Source organism: Dromiciops gliroides, chromosome 4 (genome assembly GCF_019393635.1).
Source record: "Dromiciops gliroides isolate mDroGli1 chromosome 4, mDroGli1.pri, whole genome shotgun sequence".
NCBI lineage: Eukaryota > Metazoa > Chordata > Mammalia > Microbiotheria > Microbiotheriidae > Dromiciops > Dromiciops gliroides.
The window spans coordinates 324,129,855-324,152,001 of NC_057864.1; the positions used below are offsets into that span (position 1 = coordinate 324,129,855).

The 22,147-nt window shown below is 36.5% G+C and overlaps 1 protein-coding gene across 2 annotated transcripts in view; it reads left to right on the forward strand.

Moving 5' to 3' along the window:
• The window catches only part of KLHL32 (kelch like family member 32), a 219,111-nt gene that overhangs the window by 49,764 nt on the left and 147,200 nt on the right, over window positions 1-22,147 (forward strand). For both annotated transcript variants that reach the window (XM_043964176.1, XM_043964178.1), the window contains exon 3: window positions 3,117-3,224. In XM_043964176.1, the coding sequence (XP_043820111.1) occupies window positions 3,117-3,224 (108 nt within the window). The remainder of the gene's footprint in view (window positions 1-3,116; window positions 3,225-22,147) is intronic.

Here is a 22,147-nt window from a genome sequence, read left to right on the forward strand (position 1 = left end):
CACTTCATCAGAGTGTAAGGTACAACTGAAAGATTTCTTCCAACAATGGATTTTTACATAAACAGAATTCATTAAACCTTGGAAGGAGCTTCACCTAGAATTTTCCATTCTATCATTTCCTGCACATGCCAAATAAACAGGTGACTAGTACATTTCCTGTGGGGCCTGGACTATTTATTTGTAATGAGATGAACTAAAACATGCTGAAAGTCATGACATGAATATTAAAGAGTTCATGGTAGATTTGCATGTGGGTGACATTGAGACGGGTTCTTGTTCAGTCTAATATTAAGACAATGACTTTTTGAAGACTGGCATAACAAAGTTTAAGTGTGCTGATGGCATGAAATAAAATCTGCTTGATTTGGAGTTTGAAGTGCTTATAGTGGGGTCTCTTCCGTATGAAGAAATTGGACAAATTTGTGTCTGTAGTCAGTAGATACTTGATTTGTTCAGGGAGCTATGATTTCCCCAATGTTGGGACTCCCTCCAGTAATGCAAATTGCAGTCCCTGCCACCATGCCTCCTCACACTCTGCAATTATCGTCGTGTGTTCTTCCTGTAAATTGCCCATAAAGTCCCCACCCATTGTACTACAGCAGGAATTCTTGACTTTTTTGTGTCATGATGGCCCTGCTTTGGCAGTAGGCTCAGAATATTTTTTAATGAATTAAAATAAAATACCTTGGGCTACAAAGGAGACCAATCATCAAAATGCATTTGTATACACATGTACATATCCATGCACAAATATTCATATATGCACATACATACAAGTTAAAGTACCCCAGGGTAAGAACATCCCATGTGCTATAGGATTTTTTTTTAGTGTCTTGAGGGCAAAGATGCATTACTTAGGTGTTCATCATTGTTTCTCTTTCTTAGCGTATGATCACTCCACATTCACAATGATCCTAAATTGTCTTTCCTGTGGTTTCTCCTGTACAAGGGGTCATTGATGATGTGATAATCTATGAGGGTGTCTTTTTTTTCTTTTCCCTTCAGTATTTGCTTTCTTTATATTTTGCAGGATTCTTCAGCACTGGTTTGTGGTTTGGGTGTACTTTACTGTGTGGATGTCCCCCTTGGTATCTCTCCATCTGCTCTGGTTCACACTTTACAATGTGTGTGTGTGTGTGTGTGTGTGTGTGCTCGCTCTCGAAGCAGTCTTACTATAGGTGGGAACCAGCTAAGAAAGATGATGGCTCTAATAAAAATAATTTTCTATTCTCAAATTTATAGCACATCATAATTTACAAATTGCTTTCTGTTCCTAACATAATTAGGTGTATCAATAGAGTTATTATTATTATTATTATTATTAATCTCATTTTACAGGTGATAAAGTTGAGACTTGGGTTAATTAATGATGAAATGAATAATTGTTTATTATTATGTGTCATTGTGCCTATTACTCATACTCCTTGGCCAAGTAATGGGGATACAAATTTAAAAAAGAGACATGGCCCCTGACCTCAAAGAGTTTATTTTCTAATAAGGATAAACAACCCATATAGGGTAATGATGTTAAAGGGAAGGAGTTTTGGCCTTGGAGATTAGAGATCAGCTGATGTAATGAGACATGTGACTCAAGTTAAGTGATCCTAGTAGCTGCTCTTGTAATGTAGGATATTGTGAGTGGGAGTAGAGCAAAGGTGTAGTGATATCACTTAAAAGCCTCTTCTTCATGCTTCCCAGTTCTCTGGGAGAGAGGAATTTTTTAAAATTTGCATTCCTTTTTTAAAAAATTTGTTATTTATTTACTCTTGTTTTCTTTTTAAATTTTGAGTTCCAACTTCTCTCCCACCCTTCCACAGCCTCTCACACCCACTGAGAAGGCTAGGAATATGATATCAATTGTACATGTGAAATCATGTTAAACATTTCCATATTAGCCATATTTTAAATAGCAAGAAAAATAAAGAAAGTAAGAAAATTATACTTCATTTTGCACTCAGAGTTTATCAGTTCTCTCTCCAGAGGTGGATAGCATTTTTTTCATCATTAGTCTTTTGGAATTTTCTTTGATTGTTGTATTGATCAGTGTAGCCAGGTCTTTCACCGTTCTTCATCATTACAACATTTCCTGGTTCTTCTCACTTCGTTTTGTATCACTTCATATAAGTCTTGCCACGTTTTTCTGAAACCATTCCCGTCATCTTTTCCCACAACACAGTAGTACTCCATCACAATCATATGCTGCAACTTGTTTAGCTCCTCCCCAATTGATGAGCATCTCTTTGATTTCCAGTTCTCTGTCACTACACTCTTGTAAATATTTTTGTACATATGAGTCCTTTTCCTTTTATCTCTTTGGGATATAGACCTACTAGTGGTTTTGCTTGGTCAAAGGGTATCCACAGTTTTATAATCCTTTGGGTCTAATTCCAAATTGTTTCCCAGAATGGTTGTACCACTTCACTAATCCACCAACAGTTTCCTCTATTTTTCCCTTTTCCTCTCCAGCATTTGTAACCTCTGATACTTGTGAGGTGGTACCTCAGCTATTTTAATTTGCCTTTCTCTAGTTAGTAGTGATGTAGAACATTTTTTCATGTGACTATAGATACCATTGATTTCTTCTTCTGAAAAATACACATTTATATCCTTTTGATCACTTATCAATTGAGGAATGGCTCTTATTTTTATAAATTTAACTCAGTTCTATATTCAGTATAATATTTGAGACATGAAGCCTTTATCTGAGAAACTTAGTACAAAAATGGTTGAGATTCATTGTCTATGGTACTTTTAGGAAAATGTAGTTTCCTTGATTATACCTTTTAATTAGGTCTATTTTTGCTTTTGCTTTTTCTGAGATCATGGTTTGTTTTTGCCTTTTTTTAGTTTAGATGAAGCATATTAGATTTTGTTTCAGCCCTTTTTTAACTCTTTGTATTTATATGTCCACTGTGTCTCTTATAAACAACAGGAGGACCTGAGTTCAAATCCTGCCTCAGACACTTAACACTTACTACCAGTGTGACCCTGGGCAAGTCACTTAACCCCAATTGCCTCACCAAAAAAAAAAAAAAAAGTTGTCTCCCTTTGCCTCTCTTCCCACCATTTTGAATGTCATAACTCCCTATATTGCTTTCTCTTTTTTATCTCCTCAGGCAATGTTCAGTCTATGTATGGTGGAAAGTGGAGCTGATGAAGTGAATTTACACGGTGTGACTAGCCTTGGTTTAAAGCAAGCTCTGGAATTTGCATACACAGGACAGGTATCGTATCAAATGTGAATTCAGAAACTTGAAAAAAATCGATTGCATTGAACCATGAGTAAACTAATCTTCAGTATATGAGATCATATAAAAAGTTAAAGTAGTATAGTAGATTTCAAGTTGGATCTGGGGCTAAGAAGACCTGAGTTTCCATCCTGCTCTGACGCTTATTCTACCTGTCAAGTGACTTAGCTTCTCAGTACCTATGGTTCCTCTTGTGTTAAATAGGGATAATAATAATAATACCTATAGTAGCTGCTTCAGAAAGTTGTAAGCTTCAGATGAGATTTTGTGTAATATGTAAAACTCATTGCAAACTTAAAGCACTCTCTACATAGCAGTTATTTTACTTAGGTAACACTTTTTGCCATTCAAAGTTATGATAACTTTGAATTACATTAGAGCTAGAAAGAGGGGAAAGTAATCAACAAGCATTTATTAAGCACTTATTGTATTAAAGACATTGTGCTGATCTCTGGGGAGTATAAAGAAAAAGGAAAACCAGTCTCTGTTGTGCTCAAGGAGTTTACTTTTTAATAAGGGAAGGAACATACACATAAATAGGGATATGTAAAATACATAAGGTGTGGATGGTAGTTCATCTTAGAGGAGGAAGGTGCTAGTTGTTCAGGGGATTGGGAAAGGCTTTCTGCAGAAGGGGGCTTTTGAGCCAAGTTTTGAAATAAAAGCATATTTTCAGTTGTGGTCACCAAAAATTAACTAATATCTTAACCCAATGAGTGGAAACCACCACCAACTTTTATGGAATTTTTTTTAGAATTTAAAAATTATTATTGTAAAGGAATACTTTAAATCTTATGTTCTTATTGTTGTTGTTGATATATTGAATCTGGAAGATTTTTTAGGCTTTTTAAAAAATTCCCTAAAATGTTATAATAAGATTCCAGAATTGGATTTAAATAGCTATACATTACCACTCATTAATGGTTTTGTCTGCTATATTCCTTCTACAACCTACTACTATGGAAAAGTGACAATTTCATATTTAATGGATCAGTGAAGATATTCCCACCCTAGATGCAGGTTACCATCCATTCGTGTACTCTCATTTAGTGTGATTCTTTCCCTGGTCTCCCATCAGTCCTCTGTAGAGGATCTTCTGCTAGGTCTTTCTGTGCTTGGTTCATCTCTTATCCTTCTCTTTTGCCACACAATCACTCAGCTTGTTCTAATTACACATCTTCTAGATGACACACTCTAGAAGAGAAGCAGCATGATATAGGAGAGAGTGTCAGCCTTGAGTTGAGAAAGTGGAGTTTCAAGTCTTAACTCTGACAAATATTGGTTGCGTGACCTTGGGCAAGTCAAGGCTTAAGTCAAGACTTAATATCTCAGTGTTGCAAGTAAAATCCCTAAGAGAAAGAGTTTTCAGGTAATTAATAATCAATTTATTAATTAGGCTAGTCTATAATCAATAATTTAATGGATAGTGGTTTTTCTTGGTAACCAAAGATGTCAAGAGAGACTCTGAAACACTCTAAACTAGGTGTGTACCTTCTGACAAGGGAACAGCCCCCCAACAAGTAAAGTCAACCCTGATTGCTGGACAATAAATGAGGAGGTAGGCTAACAGTCTTCAGCTCCTCCTGATGAGAACATGGCTTGATCATGAGACTCAGCCTCTAGCAGTCTGGGCAGGGGAAACCATTTCCATCTATACTTCTCAGGATAATTTTCTTCTTTATGAGCTGGGTCACTGTAAACTCAAATGGAGAGGATCAAGGACAGTAGTTTCTTCCCTCCAGGTAAGGGCTCACTCATCCAGACTGGATTCTGTTTATACTCCAAGCAAAAATTAGGTTTCCATTTTGGGTGGAGTCCTGCTCAGCCAGCTAAGGAATTAATTGTATCACTCAGTCATGACCTTTTCAGGAACTTGGTCTTAACAGAATTAGGAGGAAAAGGATGGATCACAAATTAATAATTAGTTATTAGTATGATAGCATAATATTAATTTCTCTCCATTTATCAGTTACTTCTCTAAGACTCCAAGCTTACTAATCTGTGTATAGCTCAGAGATACAGTGGATGGAGCACTAGACCTGGAATCAGAAAGACTCAAATTCAAATCCAGCTGTATGACTCTGGGCAGATCACTTAATCTCTTGCCTAGGTCAGTTGTCTTATCTATAAAATGTATTAATAACAGTACTACCTTCCAGGGTTGTTGTGAAGATGAAATGAGATATTTGTAAGGCACTTTGTAAACTTTAAAGTGCTATCTACTTATCTATCATCATCATCTGTGTTACCTTCTTAAGTAACAGATACTCATCTGCAAGGTGATAATTGGACTAGGGGCAGCTGGGTGGCTCAGTGGATAGAGCACTGGCCCAGGAGTACCTGAGTTCAAATCCGGCCTCAGACACTTAACACTTACCAGCTGTATGACCCTGGGCAAGTCACTTAACCCCAATTGCCACACTTAAAAAAAAAGATTGGACTAGATGATGAATGAATGACAAAACATTTCTTTAACAGTACTATGTGCCAAACACTGTACTAAGTTCTAGAAATACAAATAGAAAAAGGGGGACAATCCCTGCTCTTAGGCAGCTGTCATTCTAATGGTGGGTAGGGGAGACAACACATAAAAGAGAGTTTTGGGCAAATGGAAAGGCTTAGAAGTCCTGAGTATTCACTGGACAGGCAGATGACAAAGCCCTGGGTTCCTTAGGGCACCTTACTAAGCCAGATGATATAGCCTGGTGTCTGCATGGTATAGAATCAGGGCACATGGTAAGGTCTGAAGGATCTTAGGAAGCAGTGGAATGGAAAACAATAAATTCTGAAAGTCTTCCAGCTTATGGGAAGGGGTAGACTTCTACCTAACCCAAGCTTTGTGAAAAGTAAAGCATTCCAGATCAATTAAGAGGACAGAGTGATTGAATGAAGAAAGGTGGAAAAGAAAGTCGCCCTTAGTGATGGTGGGCTTCAGGCTGCTTTGTGGTCTTGGGTAGGTTCTGGGACAGCCCAGGGCTGGAGAAGACAAGGGTCAAAGGTAATTCAGTGGTGGGTTTTCCTACCATTTGGTTATCCTAGATGGGTTCTGAAGTCCTTTCTAACTCTTGATCTATGATCCTTTGGTGCTAAGTTCTAGATGAGTTACTGATCTGTATCAATGAAAGAGTTTTCATATTCTCTATGAGGTTAAAATAATGAATCTGGACAAAAAAAGTAATATTCTTTTTTTTCCAATCTCTTATTTTTTTATTCAAATTAATAAAGTATTTTATTTTTTCCCGTTACATGTAAAGATAGTTCTCAACTTTTGTTTATACAAGCTTTCCAATTTCAGATTTTTCTCCCTCCCTCCCCCCTCCCCTAGACAGCAGGTAATCTGATGATATAGGTTTTATATATATATATATATATATATATATATATATATATATGTGTGTGTGTGTGTGTGTGTGTGTGTGTGTGTGTGTGTGTGTATGTGTGTATATATATATATATACATACACACACAATAACATTAATCATATTTCTGCATTAGTCATGTTATAAGAGAAAAAAATATTCTTAAAAACTTGCTTTCCATAGAGTACCCTAAAGGGACCTAACACTATTTGAAGTCAGTAGTGACATCAGTGCTATACTCTACCTTAATGTCCTCAAATTGCTTTAAGTTCTTAATCAATCCATTGAATCCCATAAACATTTAACATAAACTAAGATGTAGGGGGCAGCTAGGTGGCGCAGTGGATAGAGCACCGGCCCTGGAGTCAGGAGTACCTGAGTTCAAATTTGGCCTCAGACACTTAACACTTACTAGCTGTGTGACCTTGGGCAAGTCACTTAACCCCAATTGCCTCACCAAACCAAACCAAACCAAACAAAAACCTAAGATGTACCCAACACTGCGCAAAGTGCTGGGGATACTGTTACAAAAAAGAGAGACAGTCTTTGCCTTCAGAGAGTTTACAATGTAAAAGGGAAGCCAACACGCAGAAGAAGGCAAGAACGTGGGGGTGGGGGAACAACAGTTGAAATCAGGCAGGGCAGCAGATGCAAGATGAAATGATCCGAAAGTCCAGTTTGGTCCTCTATAAAGGAAGGAGTCAGGAGGAGTTTGGTACCCCACTTGCCAGTCCTCCAAAGAGAGAATAAGAGACTGAAGGAGGTGGAGTCAATCAAGCCTTGAGTTAACAGCATGGTGGTGAGTTATCTTTGTTCCTAGACAAAGATAATTTGGTACCAAAGTCTCTTGCCAGGGGCAGCTAGGTGGCGCAGTGGATAAAGCACTGTCCTTGGATTCAGGAGGACCTGAGTTCAAATCCAGCCTCAGACACTTGACACAACTAGCTGTGTGACCCTGGGCAAGTCACTTAACCTTCATTGCCCTGCAAAAAAACCCAAAAAACAAAAAACAAAGTCTCCTGCCTGCTGTACCTTTGCTGATACAAATGGCTCTCATGAAATCTGCAGGCCTACCCTCTGCCATGTTCATCTGGGTTCTGCACTTTGTCTGAACCATCTAGTAAATATTGGACTATAGTCAGGAGACCTGTATCTGAATCGTGGCCCTGATAATTATTATCCCTAGGCAAGTCATTTAACCTCTCTGTGAACCTCAGTTTTCTCATCTATAAATTGAGAATAATAATATTTTTATTGCCTTACCTCACAGGTCTGTTTTGAGGAATGTGCTTTGTAAACTTTGTAGAGCATTGTTTAACCCTTAATTATTATTAATCCAGCATTCACAGTTACATTCAAATACCTCTGGTATTCCTGCATGAGGGCCTGGAATTTGTCCTGACGTAGCCAGGAAATTACAGGCAAAGAGAGGCTTTCTCAGGGTCACCAAGGAAGGAAGCATATAAGGTTAGATTTGAATTCAGGTCTTTGGGGGTGAGGTCTTTGTCACAGACAGTGTGTATCTGAAGGAGGATCCTGGTAGCTAAGTTGCCAAGACAAATCACTCTTATCGAAGCTAAACCACCTGGCTGGAGCTCTCTTATTCTGCCCAGACATGTTGGCCAAGCTCAGGAATAGGTCCTCTGTGTCTCTTTATGTCACAGTTCAAAGTCCTCTTTGATCATCAGAGACAGAGAATTCACACCTTTGTCACCAGGGTTACTTAGGAAAGGGTTTGTCATCACTAAAAAGGTAGTAATCACTCCTTTCCCCTGAAGCTCACTCCTGTCCTGCTGCTGCTCAGCAGCCATTATCTCTGACCTCATATCCCATTAGGATGGATGTTTTCACAGTGGGAGGGAATGTTTGGCTGGTGATTTCCCCAAAAGGTCAGACTTTTCATAGGAACTCTGAGAAACCTGAGGATATGACAGAAAATGACAGAGGAGACAAAGAGATATGACCAACAGCAGAGGAAAGATGGTGGTAGACATAAATCAATTCAGCATGAGACTTAAAAGTAACAACAAGGACTCCCTGGTGTGAAGACCCCCCCTGTGATGGAAAGAGAGAATACAGAAAAAAACAACTTTGTGGGATTGGAGATCAGATCACCTGAACCTTAATAGCCCTTGAAGGACATAGGCTTTTTGCTCTTTTTGTGCACATATATTTGTGTGCAGAACTTCAACACCTGCAATACCCTCTGGAAACTTCAGACATGCGCGCGCGCGTGCAAAAATGTCCACTTATCTCTGTATGATAGTGTTTGAAATCATAGGCTATCTCTCTATGAACCAGGCGAGGCATATAATCAAACACTGGCTCCTGCACAATAATATAACACAGGGGCAGTACAGCCAAGATAAATATCCAGTAGAGGTCAACAGGATTGCCTTGTTAGAGGCAACAAAATTAAATATTGTGCTAAATATAAAAAGAAAGGAAGAGAGGGAGAAAGACAGAAAGAAAAAGAAAGGCAGTAAGGAAGAAAGGAGAGAAGGAAAGAAAGAACAAAATAAAGACAAAAAAGCATAGAAAGGAAAAAGTAATTTACAAATTATTTGAAAAAATGTTGATGTATTATTACAATACTATTGACCTATCATTTATGATATCAGGATTTAGAAGGTCAGGTGTTGATTTTTTTAATGAATCCTCTCACCTAAAGCCATGTGGTTCTGTATGATGTATCTGTTCAAATTTGAACATTTAAAATGAGATCAGTGGGCCTCTAGTAGAGAGAAGAATGATCTCACATCATTTCCTCAGAATTCCCAGATTAAGAAAGTCCCTGGAGGGGAGGGGGAGCAGCTAGGTGGTACAGTGGATAAAGCACGGGCCCTGGATTCAGGGGGACCTGAGTTCAAATGTGACCTCAGATACTTGACACTTACTGTGTGACCCTGGGCAAGTCATTTAACCCTCATTGCCCCCCCCCAAAAAAACCTCACAAAACAAAAATAAAAAATACAACCCATGAAAAGAAAGTCCCTCCACCAGTGCAAAGTCAGCTCTTTTTCTGCAACTTAATAGTCTTTAAAAGCTGACTGAGATGTTAAGGGACTTAATCAGGGTCACAAGGCCATAGGAGGAAGAAGTGGTACAGTGGGTCATCTTGTGTTATAATTGGTACAAATCACAGTGGGGCAGAAGAGCTTTGAAGCTTTTCCAGAGAAATGATCTTTGAATGAAGGCTACCCCTCCCTTTCCCTAAGCAGTTTCATAATGCTAATGAAACCCGTCTTTTTTGGGCTATGTTTGCCAACTGATAGCCCATTCAGTCAATCATACCCTTCCCCACACCCCATCCCTTTTGAATCAGAAAAAAAGATAGGTTCACTGTTCTTTCTTGTGCTAAGTATTGAAAACCCCTTTCAATAAAATAAAACCATTGGATATCAGAAAATTTCATAGTTCTAGAGCTTTCAGAGCTGTCTTTGTTGCTAACAGAGCAATTATCAATAGAAGGATGGTAGAGACCTTTCTGTTTTAAAAAAATCTTTTTATTCCCCTAGATATTTAGGATGTATAAATTCAGTTGGCTTCAAGTTATATTGGGCTTTCCAAAACTCTTAATTCCTCACTAAGGACAATAACACTGCACAGCAAGGGTTCTTAACCTGTTTTGTGTTGTGGGCCCCTTGGACAGTTTCCTGAAGTCTATGGACCCTTTCTTGAAATATTTTCTGTTAGATTATGAGCTCCTTGCGAAGCTTTTTTTTTTTTTTTGCCTTTCTTCATTTTTTCAGTGCTTAAAGGCACAGTGTCTGACATTATAGTTGATACTTAATAAATCCTTGTTGACTTGACTCAACTACATGCATAGAATAAATTACATAGGATTATAGAGGAAACCAATTATATTGGAATACACTTATCAGTATTTAAAAATAATCAGGTTCATAGACCCCTGATGAACTTGCTATTGTAGGAGCCAAATTTTAACTGGGGAGTGTTAGTTAAGTGGCTCGCTGCAATACTGGGGCAAGGAAGGAGATTAACAGCCTCTTTCAAAAACAGAACAGGGTTTATTAACAAGAACAAACTTAAAAACACAAATAAGATTAGTAGCATTAAGGGAAAGGAAAAAAAAGAATGGGGGAAGGAAAAGAATACGACCTGAATCACACCACCACCCAGGGCTCAGCAGAACACACGGCTGCATCCTGTCTCTTCCCAGCTCCATGCCAGAATGGTGAAACTCCTCCCTTCTCCTTACCAGCAACCCCTGGGCTCCCAGGAAACAGGGCAAACAGACACACAGCCCCAAGCTAATTGGCTGGCAGCCCTGATTGACAGAATTAACAAGCTGCTCTACAACAGCCAGCCCTCCTTCAGCTTCCTGATACCAGAGGTCACCTGACTGCCCTCACCTGGCTTCCAGTCATGGTGGGGCTGCCCTCATTATAATTTGGCCTGGCCCATGCAGGTGCGTGCCAGAGCGAGGTCAGGGTGCATGGGTGTGCATCGGGGTCAGGGTGCACAGGGTTTCTAATATTAGGCAAAGATGGGGTCATAGAAACCTCAAATCACAATTAATTCTTTACACTATGAAGAATTGGAGATTGGGCAGCTAGGTGGCGCAGTGGTCCTGGATTCAGGAGGACCTGAGTTCAAATCCGGCCTCAGACAATTGACACTTAGTAGCTGTGTCACCCCGGGCAAGTCACTTAATCCTCATTGCCCCACCAAAAAAAGAAAAGAAAAGAAAAGAAATTGAAGGGATTCCCATCAACTGGGAAATGGCTGAAACAAATTGTGATATATGAATGTAATGGAATACTATTGTGCTATAAGAAATGATGACCAGGCAGATTTCAGAGAAACCTGGGAAGACTTATATGAACTGATGCTAAGTGAAATGAGTAGAACCAGGAGAACATTATACATAGTAATGGCAACATTGTGTGATTTTCAACTATGATAGACTTAGCTCTTCGCAGCAATATGATGATCTAAGACAATTCCAAAAGACTCATGATGGAAAATGCTATCCACATACAGAGAAAGAACTATAAAGTCTGAATGCAGATCCAAGCAAACTATTTTCACTTTTGTTTTTTTCTTTCTCATGTTTTTCCCCTTTTGTTCTGATTATTTTTTCACAACATGATTAATGTGGAAATATATTGAACATGATTGTACTATGTAACTATATCAGATTGCTTGAGGGAAGGGGGAAGTAAAGGAAGGGAGGGAGAAAAATTTGGAACTCTAAATCTTACAAAAATGAATGTTGAAAACTATCTTTACATGTAATTGGGAAAAAATAAAATACTATTAAGTAAAAAACAGAAAAAAGAGCCCTTGCTATAGAGGTATGAGCCAAAGATAGGAAGTGTGCCAGAGAAAACAAAAAGAAAAGCTGGGTTATGTCAGCCTCACTGTGGATGGCATATGGGTAAGCCTTGTACTGGACTGCAAGGAGATAATTATATTATTGTCACCCTAATCCAAAATGCTGTAGCCCAGGGTACTACTAAACTAATCTATGACATAATTGTGCTTACCATGAGTGGATGAACATAGGGTTTCTTTTCTTGGTTCTTTCCTATATCAAAGAAATTTTTAGAACATAGACTTACCTGAGGAAATCAAAGATAATTGTTCCATTCTGAGAGAAAGTAGAGTGTAATGGAAAGTGTGTTAAATTCACTAAGGAATACTGGGGTTCAAATGCCCCTGACACTTAGTAGCTATGTATAAATTACATCATTGAACTTCAGTTTTCCCACCTGTAAAATGTAGCTCTTGCCTTAATAAATTTAGGGCTTAAAATAGTTAACATATTAGGGGCAGCTAGGTGGTGCAGTGGATAGATCACCGGCCCTGGATTCAGGAGTACCTGAGTTCAAATCCAGCCTCAGACAACTAACACGTACTAGCTGTGTGACCCTGGGCAAGTCACTTAACCCCAGTTGCCTCACTAAAAAAAAATAGTTAACATTTGCAAAGTGTTTTTATAAGAGCTAATATTTACAATATTGTTCAAAAAAGCAGTCTACTAGTTGGGATGTGACACATACAAGTTAGAATGTGATCAGGACAAAGGAGTCCTCCAAAGGAAAAAAAATTATAGATGGTGTGATCATGTCACCTGGAGAGGTCATGGAAAAGGCTGGTCTCCTAAGCTCCTTGAAAAAAGAGAAGGATTTCAACAGGGAGAAATGAGGAGAGTTTGTTTCAGGAATGAAGGTATGACCTGTGCATCAAGAAAATGATAGATTGCTTAATATATGCTAAGGAGGCAGAAGTTTTAGAAAGCACAGTTCTTATGATAGGCATTTTTAAAAAGTTGAGAGTCTTTATAGTAAAGTTTCCATTCAGTTTTCTAGAAGGATGAACAATTGATCATAGGATATAGAACTGGAGGGTACCTTAGAGATAATTTCATCCATCTCTTACCTTTAACAGATCAGGCAACCAAGGTAGACTTGCCTGAGGTCATGCAGAGAGTACTTTTAAGTATCAGAACTGTGATTTAAACCTAAATCCTCTGACTTGAAATGTAGTGCTCTTTCCATTATAACTCATAACCTTCTTGTGCACATTATATACCACAGTTAAGTTCCCAGGAGTTCTGGATAGATAAAGACTCTCTGTGTGTGTGTGTGTGTGTGTGTGTGCGTGCGTGTTGGTACTGATATAAATATAGTTACTATATAGCATTAGCAGAGGGAGTTTCATCTTGGGGAATGCCTTATAGCAGTGAAATCACAAGTCTGATTTAAACGAAAAAAACCAAACCTCAGAATAACTTAGATCCTTTTTGGGTTTCATCCAAAAGAATTTATTTGCTGAAATACTCATAGCATCTTGTTATGAAGTGGGTTTACTCATTAGGCATAGATCTAAATGGTATTCAAGTGAAATTGTGAAATGTTGATAGCTGTTATCATAAGGCTTATTAAAATAGTATTTTATTTTTTCCAATCACCTGTAAAGACAATTTTACCATTTTTAAATAAAATTTTGAGTTTCGAATTTTCTCACTCCCTCTTCCATAAGATGATAAGCAATTTGATATAGGTTATATGTGTGCAATCATGTAAAACATATTTCCATATTAGTTATATTGTGAAAGAAGAAATGGAACAAAAGGGAAAAGTTACAAAAAAATAAAGTGAAAATAGTATGCTTTGATCTGCCTGCATTCAAACTCCATCAGTTCTTTCTCTGGACATGGATACCATTCACCATCATGTCTTTTGGAATTGCCTTGGATCAATGTATTGCTGAGAAGAGCTTAAATCTATCATAGTTGATCATCACACAGTGTTGCTGTTACTGTGTACAATGTTCTCCTGCTTCTGCTCACTTCACTTTGCATTAGTTCATGTAAAACTTTCCAGGTTTTTCTTAAATCTGCCTGCTCAGCAATTCTTCATCATAGTGCTTTTAATCAAGGCAGATGAAATATGTTTTAAAACAAACAAACAGTAGCTTCAGGAACTGAGGTAGTGCATTGGGACATAGCACATTGTGAGGAAACAACACTCACAATGGAATAAAAAATCCCAAGTTCAAATTTCATGTCTTCTGCTTATAGCTTTGTTATATTTAGGCAGGTCACTTCATCTCTCTTAAGCCTCAATGTTCTTGTGTTTAAACTTGAATTTTGGACCAAATGACTATCAACATCCATTCTGAGATCTAAATCTCTGATCCTGTGAACCTAAAAAACATTATTCTTGATTTTCCTACTTGTTTTTTGTATCTGTATACATTAACCAGCGTTGCTTTTAGCCATAATATACATTTAAACCTGGTAGAATTGTAGAGACAATGTTAATTGTTTTTACCATTGCTTTCATTGTCAGTTGGTTAATTATTTCCCCTATTTTTGTGGTAAGGAAAGTATAAAATGCAAGTCATGTCATGAGGGAAAAGTTGGCAGTACAGAGTGGGAGTCATGAATGAATGCCATTCACAATAACTAGATTTATACATGTACATTCCTCATGCCTCACTAGGAACATAGCCTCTTTAAAGTTGGTCCATAGACTCAATAAAAGAAGGTTTAAGAAAAGTCAACCTTCCTCTGAATCCTAGTATATTTTGTATATTTTCCAGTACATTGCATTAGCTATATTATCTATAAGATCGCACAGATGTGCTATATTGTTTCTATATTGTGTTCTTATAGCACAAGTGGTTAGACTTAACATCATGATCACTAAGCATGCACATTGCAAGCTATCTTGAAATCATCATAGCCATCAACCTTTTTGCAGGAAAAAAAAGCCCCTTCTGTTGTTTCTCATTGTCATATTGTCTGTTTTGGGATTTAAACTTATCTTCAGCTTATATTACTACTTTTAAAATCTAGCGGATTTTCTTTTTTTTCTCCTTCAATTTTAAAATTTAATTTTCATTTAAAATTTTGAGTTCCCTGAGATGAATAAACAGTTAGATATAGGTTATACATATGCACTTCCATATTAGTTGTTCTGTACAAGAAGACTCTGTATTCAATCAATATCAGTTCTTTCTCTGGTGGCCTGGTATGTTTCATCATTAGTCCTTTGAGATTGTCATGGATCATTGTATTGCTGAGAACAGCAATACTGTTGTTACAGTGTACAACATTCTGTTCATTTCACTATGCGTCAGTTCATTTAAGTCTTTCCAGGTTTTTCTGAAATCGTCCTGCTTGTAATTTCTTATAGCACAATGATATTCTATTACAATTATATACCACAACTTGTTTAGCCATTCCCCAATTGATGGGCATTCAATTGATGGGCATTCATTTGATTTCCAAGTCTTAGCCACCACAAAAGAGCTGTTATAGGTCCTTTTCTCCCTTTTTTTGGATGTCTTTGGGATATAGACCTAGCAGTGGTATTGCTGGATGAAAGGGTATGTGCAGTTTTATAGCCCTTTGGGCACAGTTCCAAATTGCTCTCCAGAATGGTTGGATTTAGTTCACAATTCCACAAACAGTGTGTTAGTGTCCCAGTTTCCCCACATCCCCTCCTATAGCCAACATTTTCCTTATTTTGTCATATTAGCCACTCAGAGAGGTGTGAGGTAGTACCTCAGAATTGTTCAATTTGTATTTTTCTTGTCAGTAGTTATTTAGAGCATTTTTTCATATGACTAGTTAGCTTTGATTTCTTTGTCTGCAATCTGCCTGTTCATATCCTTTGAGTCTGGTGGATTTTCAGATAAACTGGTTTAAAACTAGTTTTTCAGTAGAGTTTCTGTGAGATGGTAATAAGTGTACTATTGGTGGAAGGGAACAAAGTCACATATGAAGATACTTTTCTTATAAATGTTGGTTTATGTATAAATATTGTTAAAATGAAGCAGTTGAACATTTATCATTCCAAATAGCACTTTTCATTAGCTAGTAGAGAATAAATGTCTTATAATGTATGTTGGTTAGGTGGTTAATTTTTTTAAATGATTTTTATCTCATATAAAGAACTTGTAAATTTCTCCTACCATTTCTACCATATTTTCATTCTATTCTTGTTTTAAATCAAAGTACAGAAATAAATTCAATGCCAAACCAGACTTAAAACTCTCTGATGTTGAGCCAGATATTTTGCAAACTTTTGTTTAAACACAAAGATCCATCTTTGAAATTAAGTGTATGTGTACTGAGCCTAATAATTAGGAAGCCCCGAGTTCAAATTTGACTTGACACTTAATAACTGTATGACCCTGAATAAGTCACAAATTCTATTTGCCTCAGTCTCTTCATTTGTAAAAAGGGAATAATAATAATAGCATTTCCCCCACTTCGTGGTTGTTGTAAGGATAAAATCAAATAATATTTTAAAGTATTTTGCAAACCTTAAAGTGCTACATAAATTCTAGCTTCTATTATTTTTCAAATTACAACTCATTTCATTATTAAAGTGTTATATTCAACAAAATTTCTAAAATAAACTTTAATATTAGATCTTGCAGATATTGGTAAACATGAAGTCCTGCTAGATTATTGCTTTTAATTCTTATAGAATAACCTACATAAAATATTTTAACTATTTCATAATTAGTTTTATAATTTTACTTTTAGAGTTTTTATATTTTTAAGTAGAATAAAATTTCATATCTGATCACCATTACATAATGTAAATTTTAATTTGGTACTTTTTTGAGCAAAAACCATCATTGTAGTTACTATAGGAACTTCATGAATAAATCTAAATTATCCTGGCTTTTCACAACTTTTTTGTTTGTTTTTCTTTTTGATGAAAGGGGTTTGAGTAACAGAAAATTGTTGGGAGCTGTGGGATTAAATGATCCCCTAAATTACCTTCTGGCTCTCACTTTGAGAATGTGAGGGTTGGAGATTTTGTGTTTGTGGTAAGGGTTGTTATATTGGCCTCCTTACTGCTGAGTAATTAGGCCTACTTATCAAAAATTATTAGTTAAAATAGAAAGCTACTAAATAGTCCATTTTCTTTAGAGGACTAGGAATCAGTATCCCTAGAGTGGTCTTGTGATATACCTTCCCCCACAACTGAGGGTGCTTTTGGTATCCTTTGTCTTGACCCACTTTATGTTGCCTGTCCCAGGTTCAAAGATTCCTGGTTATGCCTCTGCTTAAACTTTCTCCAGTTAGTGGTCTCCAAAGTTATTGCTCTCCCTGAGGAATGAACCTTACAAAGTTCAATGCACAAAGTGATTCAATAAATGCGTCTTCCTTTCTACATAAAATGGAATTCTGAGCCCTCTGCTGGAAATTCTTGGTATTTGTGTGATGTAATCAGTTTAGTTTGTAAGAGTTTGAAAATAGTGCCACTATTTTATTCCACTTAAAATGATAAAACTTATTGAAAATCTATATGATGTTGAAATTCTAGATTTTAGGAAAATAATTGTTGATTGGGTGGAATAGAATAATTATAAGAATATTTCAATCCCTGGTTCTAAGTACTACCCATAGAATAAATCCTTGAATAAGACATTTAATCTCCTTATATTATTAGGGGAAAAGACCTCAGTATTATTGAAGCCTTTTCTCTGAGTTAAATCATTCTGGATAAGCAAGTTCCAGTAAGAAAACAACTTTCCAATCACATTGCTTTTTATTAGAAATAAAAAAGAAGATGCGTGCATCTTTTCTTCTTTCTTCATTCATTTGTTGATTCTTCTCTGGGCTCCACTCTAAAAATCTGTGCACTTCTTTCTCTACCTTTGCCCCTATGGTAGTATCTTCTCTTCCTTTTCCCTGTTCAGTTGCCTTTTATCTATCTTTCCCCCCTTAGAAGGTAAGCTTCTTGAGGGCAAGGACTATCTTTCTCTTACTTGTATTTCTATCTTAGCACAGTGCCTGACAATAGTAAACATATAATAAATGTTTGTTGACTTGATTTACCTTCTGGGTAAAAGGACAGTCCATCCTATTTGGTACATATACAAAGATAAGAATAAGCTTGGAGCAAAACATTATTATTTTATCAAAGAACTATATGGGAGGAGGAATACATTTTCAATTTAGTAATTAAATGAGATTAAAAAAAATATGTCCCCAACATTAATTCAGCAAATATTTCTGTTCATTGTGTACTGTGTTTAACTTTGGATATTGAATTTATATCTAGGAAAAATATTGCCTTTTAACTTAATGTTAAGTTTTGTAATTTAATAGTTTTATAATAACTATATATTAAGACATTTCTTATGAAATATTGTTATTATTTTGACCTCAGTGCCTCAGTACCTAGTTTCCTAAAATCAATAAAATTTCATGGGCATTTAAAAAATCACTAATAAATTTTAGTACCAAATACTGATGTTGTTTTACTGAGCTGATACTGTTTTTATTGCAGATATTGTATTTTCCTTCTGTAACTATATCTTTAAAATGATCAGATTATATTTTTGCCAATTCTACAGATATATAAAGCAAGGTGGTAGTTTATACAGTAGTGAAAATGTAAGAATAACACAAATCCTATTTATGAAAGCAGCCTGTGTAGTGGATAGCTGGCCTCAAATCTGTGAAAGCTGAACTTCAAGTCTCACTTCAGATAAATATTGGTTGTGTGACTCTAGGAAACTCACAACCTCTTACTACTCTAGATAGTGTTCTAAGACTAGGTTCCAGATCAGATGCCAATTTACATTGGTAGAGGGAATTTCTTCACCTGGACAGTTTCTTATAGCAGTTATTGCCAAAATGTGGTCTACTGCTCCTGGGGTCCCTGAGATCTTTTCAAGAGGTATGTTAGGTCAAAACTATCTTCATAATTATATTAAGATATTTTAGGGGCAGCTAGGTGGCACAGTGGATAGAGCACTGGCCCTGGATTCAGGAGGACCTGAGTTCAAATCTGGCCTCAGACACTTAACACTTACTAGCTGTGTGACCCTGGGCAAGTCACTTAACCCCAATTGCCCCACAAAAAAAAGAAAAAAAAAGATATTTCAATGTCTCATAAAGTAAATATTGATATAACCTACACAAACAAAAGCTCTTTTGAGGGTCCTTAACCAAGAATGTAAAAAAGTCTTGATAACAGAAAGTTTGGGAACCATCACTCTATGCCAATGGAATCACATATCCAGTCTTTATCCCTAGAATTGCATAGATCCTAGAATTAATTAGATATGGAAAAATTAGTCACAGTGAAATCATTGGAATTGTTCTAGAAATCAAAGGCTAGAAAAATGGTTCAAAAAGAGTAGATTAGATGAATCTTCTGTGGAGTGTCACATGAAAATGGAAGAATGGAAGGTAAATTTGGATTCTTTGCTAGAAAGAAATACTAATTTGCTCTGTGATGACTGAGTAGTTATAGCTTCTGCAAACTGAGCATTTGTAATAATAATAATAATAATAGCACATCATATTTATAAAATGCTTTTAGGTTTACAGAACACTTCACCACAGTGGCTATTTGTGTTTTGAAAGCACAAGACAAATTCATACTTTTGTAAACATATTTTATCCTTTGGCTTATTAAATAATTATTAGTCATCCAGAAAGCATTTTTCAATGTTTTCATTGTGCTAGGTGTTTGGGATAGAAAAACACAAATAAAACATGTCCCCCTAGACACTCATGTTTTATATAGAGAGAAATATACACATAAGAGTTGCAGACAAATTATGAAAAGATTCTCTAAACAGGTAACTGGCCATCAGTGATGTTCTTTGTCAGAATGGAGAAATACTTAACAGTTACATCCATAAGTAGAATGCAAATTTCTAGAGGGAAGAGACCATTTCATTTGAATCTTTCTATTCCTGGTGCCCAGCAGAGTGCCTGACAAGTAGTAGACACTTGATAAATGTTTGTTGAATTGAATTGAATAAAATGAATTGAACATAAAACCAGGAATAATTACATGAAGCATCAGCTATATTCATTCATTGGTCCAAAGAGCTTTTCTAAAGGAGGAAATATTTTCTGAGTAAATTTATTTCCTTTTTGGTCATGTTAGCAAAAATGAGAAACTAGCTTTGCTGCTTTATAGAATGAAAATTTCTGGGTTTGACCCACTTGAAAGAATACTGGCTATAAAAATGAGTCTTAATAATTAATTTAGCTTTTCTTATACCCAGTAATGACCTTCATGTTTCATTATATTTTAATTGCTGGCCATGTCTTATCTCTCATGGTTAGAAACAGTGTAAAATAAAAATTTGTATTGCTTTTTTATATAATTAGGCCTCATTTTTTGAAGCAACATAATTTATCCTTACATTCTGTTAAATAATGTATTTTATTAATTTAAACATAATGAAGAAGAGTATACTGAAAATGACTGGGAGACAGAGTGATAAAAATTCACAGCACTGAAATGCCAAGAACCAACCCATTAAAGCAGCAAGACCCAAAGGAAAAGGAGTTTCTCTCATAAAATATGAAAGCCTAGACTTGACTGAATTTCATCATGGTTTCCTCTGTCCAAGAGTGGGAATAAAGGAATCAGTTTGGGAGGCAACATTTCCATAATGCACAACCTTTCTCTCTAACTGCATAAAGGGCAAGAAAGGGCAATACTGAAGGCACAGAGAAAGCATATTTCATGAAGTTTATGTTTCTACATGAAGTTTATGTTTCTACAACCTGCCTGTGACCTTACAGATTTGGGGGAAAAAAAACAACCAAAAAAACTCAAACCAAAATGCATTAACTCTCTGAGTTTAGAAATGATTTCTATTTTCCTCATTTCCCTGTTGTTGCCATTATTGTTTTAATTTTGTGGTTTTTAATGTCTCTTTATGATGACTTAAAGTTCACATTCTGTCATCTTTTTTCTCATGTTCCAAAATAGAGGAACATTATCTTTTATAAAGAAAAACAAAGTCCTCATTGCCCATATTTTTATATTGCAGCCTTAGAAATTGTATAGTATTGCTTATTCAATTTGTCTAACAGAATTTAGAGCTTAAGAAATGTGTAGTTGCTAGAAATTTATTGTAAAACCAGCTCTGACCCCTTACTCTTCGCTCAGGTTTGCACCTTCATAATCATCCTTGACTCTTCTATTCTTAACCCCTGTATCTCATAAGTCGTTTATTTGCTGCTTCTATTTCCACAACTCTCACTTGCATCCCTTTCTCTTTGGTCCTGTGGTTGCCACTCCAGAGTAATTCAGATCCTCTCACCTATTGTTTTGACTTGCAGTAGTCTCTGAATTCTAGCCTTTTCTTACTCCACATAGTTGCCAGATATTCCTTAAGTACAGGTCTGATCACATCAGTATCTTGCTCAAGAAGCTTCAGTGGCTCCCCAATCCTTGTAGCTTCAAATTCACAGTCCTTTGTTGGGCACTTAAAGCCCTTCCCAATTAGGTTCCAACCCTATCTTCCTAGGATGATATTATGTCACTCCTCTTACATGCTCTGTTCTAGTCAGATTGGTCTATGTGCCATTCTCTGTACAAAACATTCTAAGTCCTACTTAGCACAGTCCCTGACAAGTAGTAGACACTTGATAAATTTTGATTGAATTGAATAAAATGAATTGAACATAAACCCAGTAGTAATTACATGATGTGTCAGCTATATTTGTTCATTGGTTCAAAGAGCTATCCCAAAGGAGGAAATGTTTATTTCCTTCTTTGTCGTGTTAGCAAAGTAGGAAACGAGCCTTTGCACAGTCTCTCACCGAAGTTGAGAATGCCCTCTCTACTAGCTGCTACCTTTTGAAATCCCTAGCTCTCTTCAAGGATGAGCTCAAATGCTCCCTTCCATGAAGTCATTCCTGATGTGTCCTGTTGTCAGTGCTTTCCTCCCCATAATTCCATCCCTGAAATTACTTTGTAGTTAACTGTACACCCATTGTTTCCTCTCAGTAGAATGTGAGTCCCTTGAAGGCAAGTACTGTTTCCTTTTTTGTTTCTTTATCTCTAATAACAAATTGCCTGGTTAATAATAGGCACTTAAATGTTTGTTGAATCAAATTGAAATTAGGGATTTTGTGTTGCCTTCAGATTTGTGTCAACCACAGATTGACTTCATTGGTTTTATATTTCATTTTAACCCTTGCAATTGGATAATGTTGAAAAATTACCAGCCCTTTACTGGACCACCAAACATATTTTTATTGTATCATTAATTCTAAT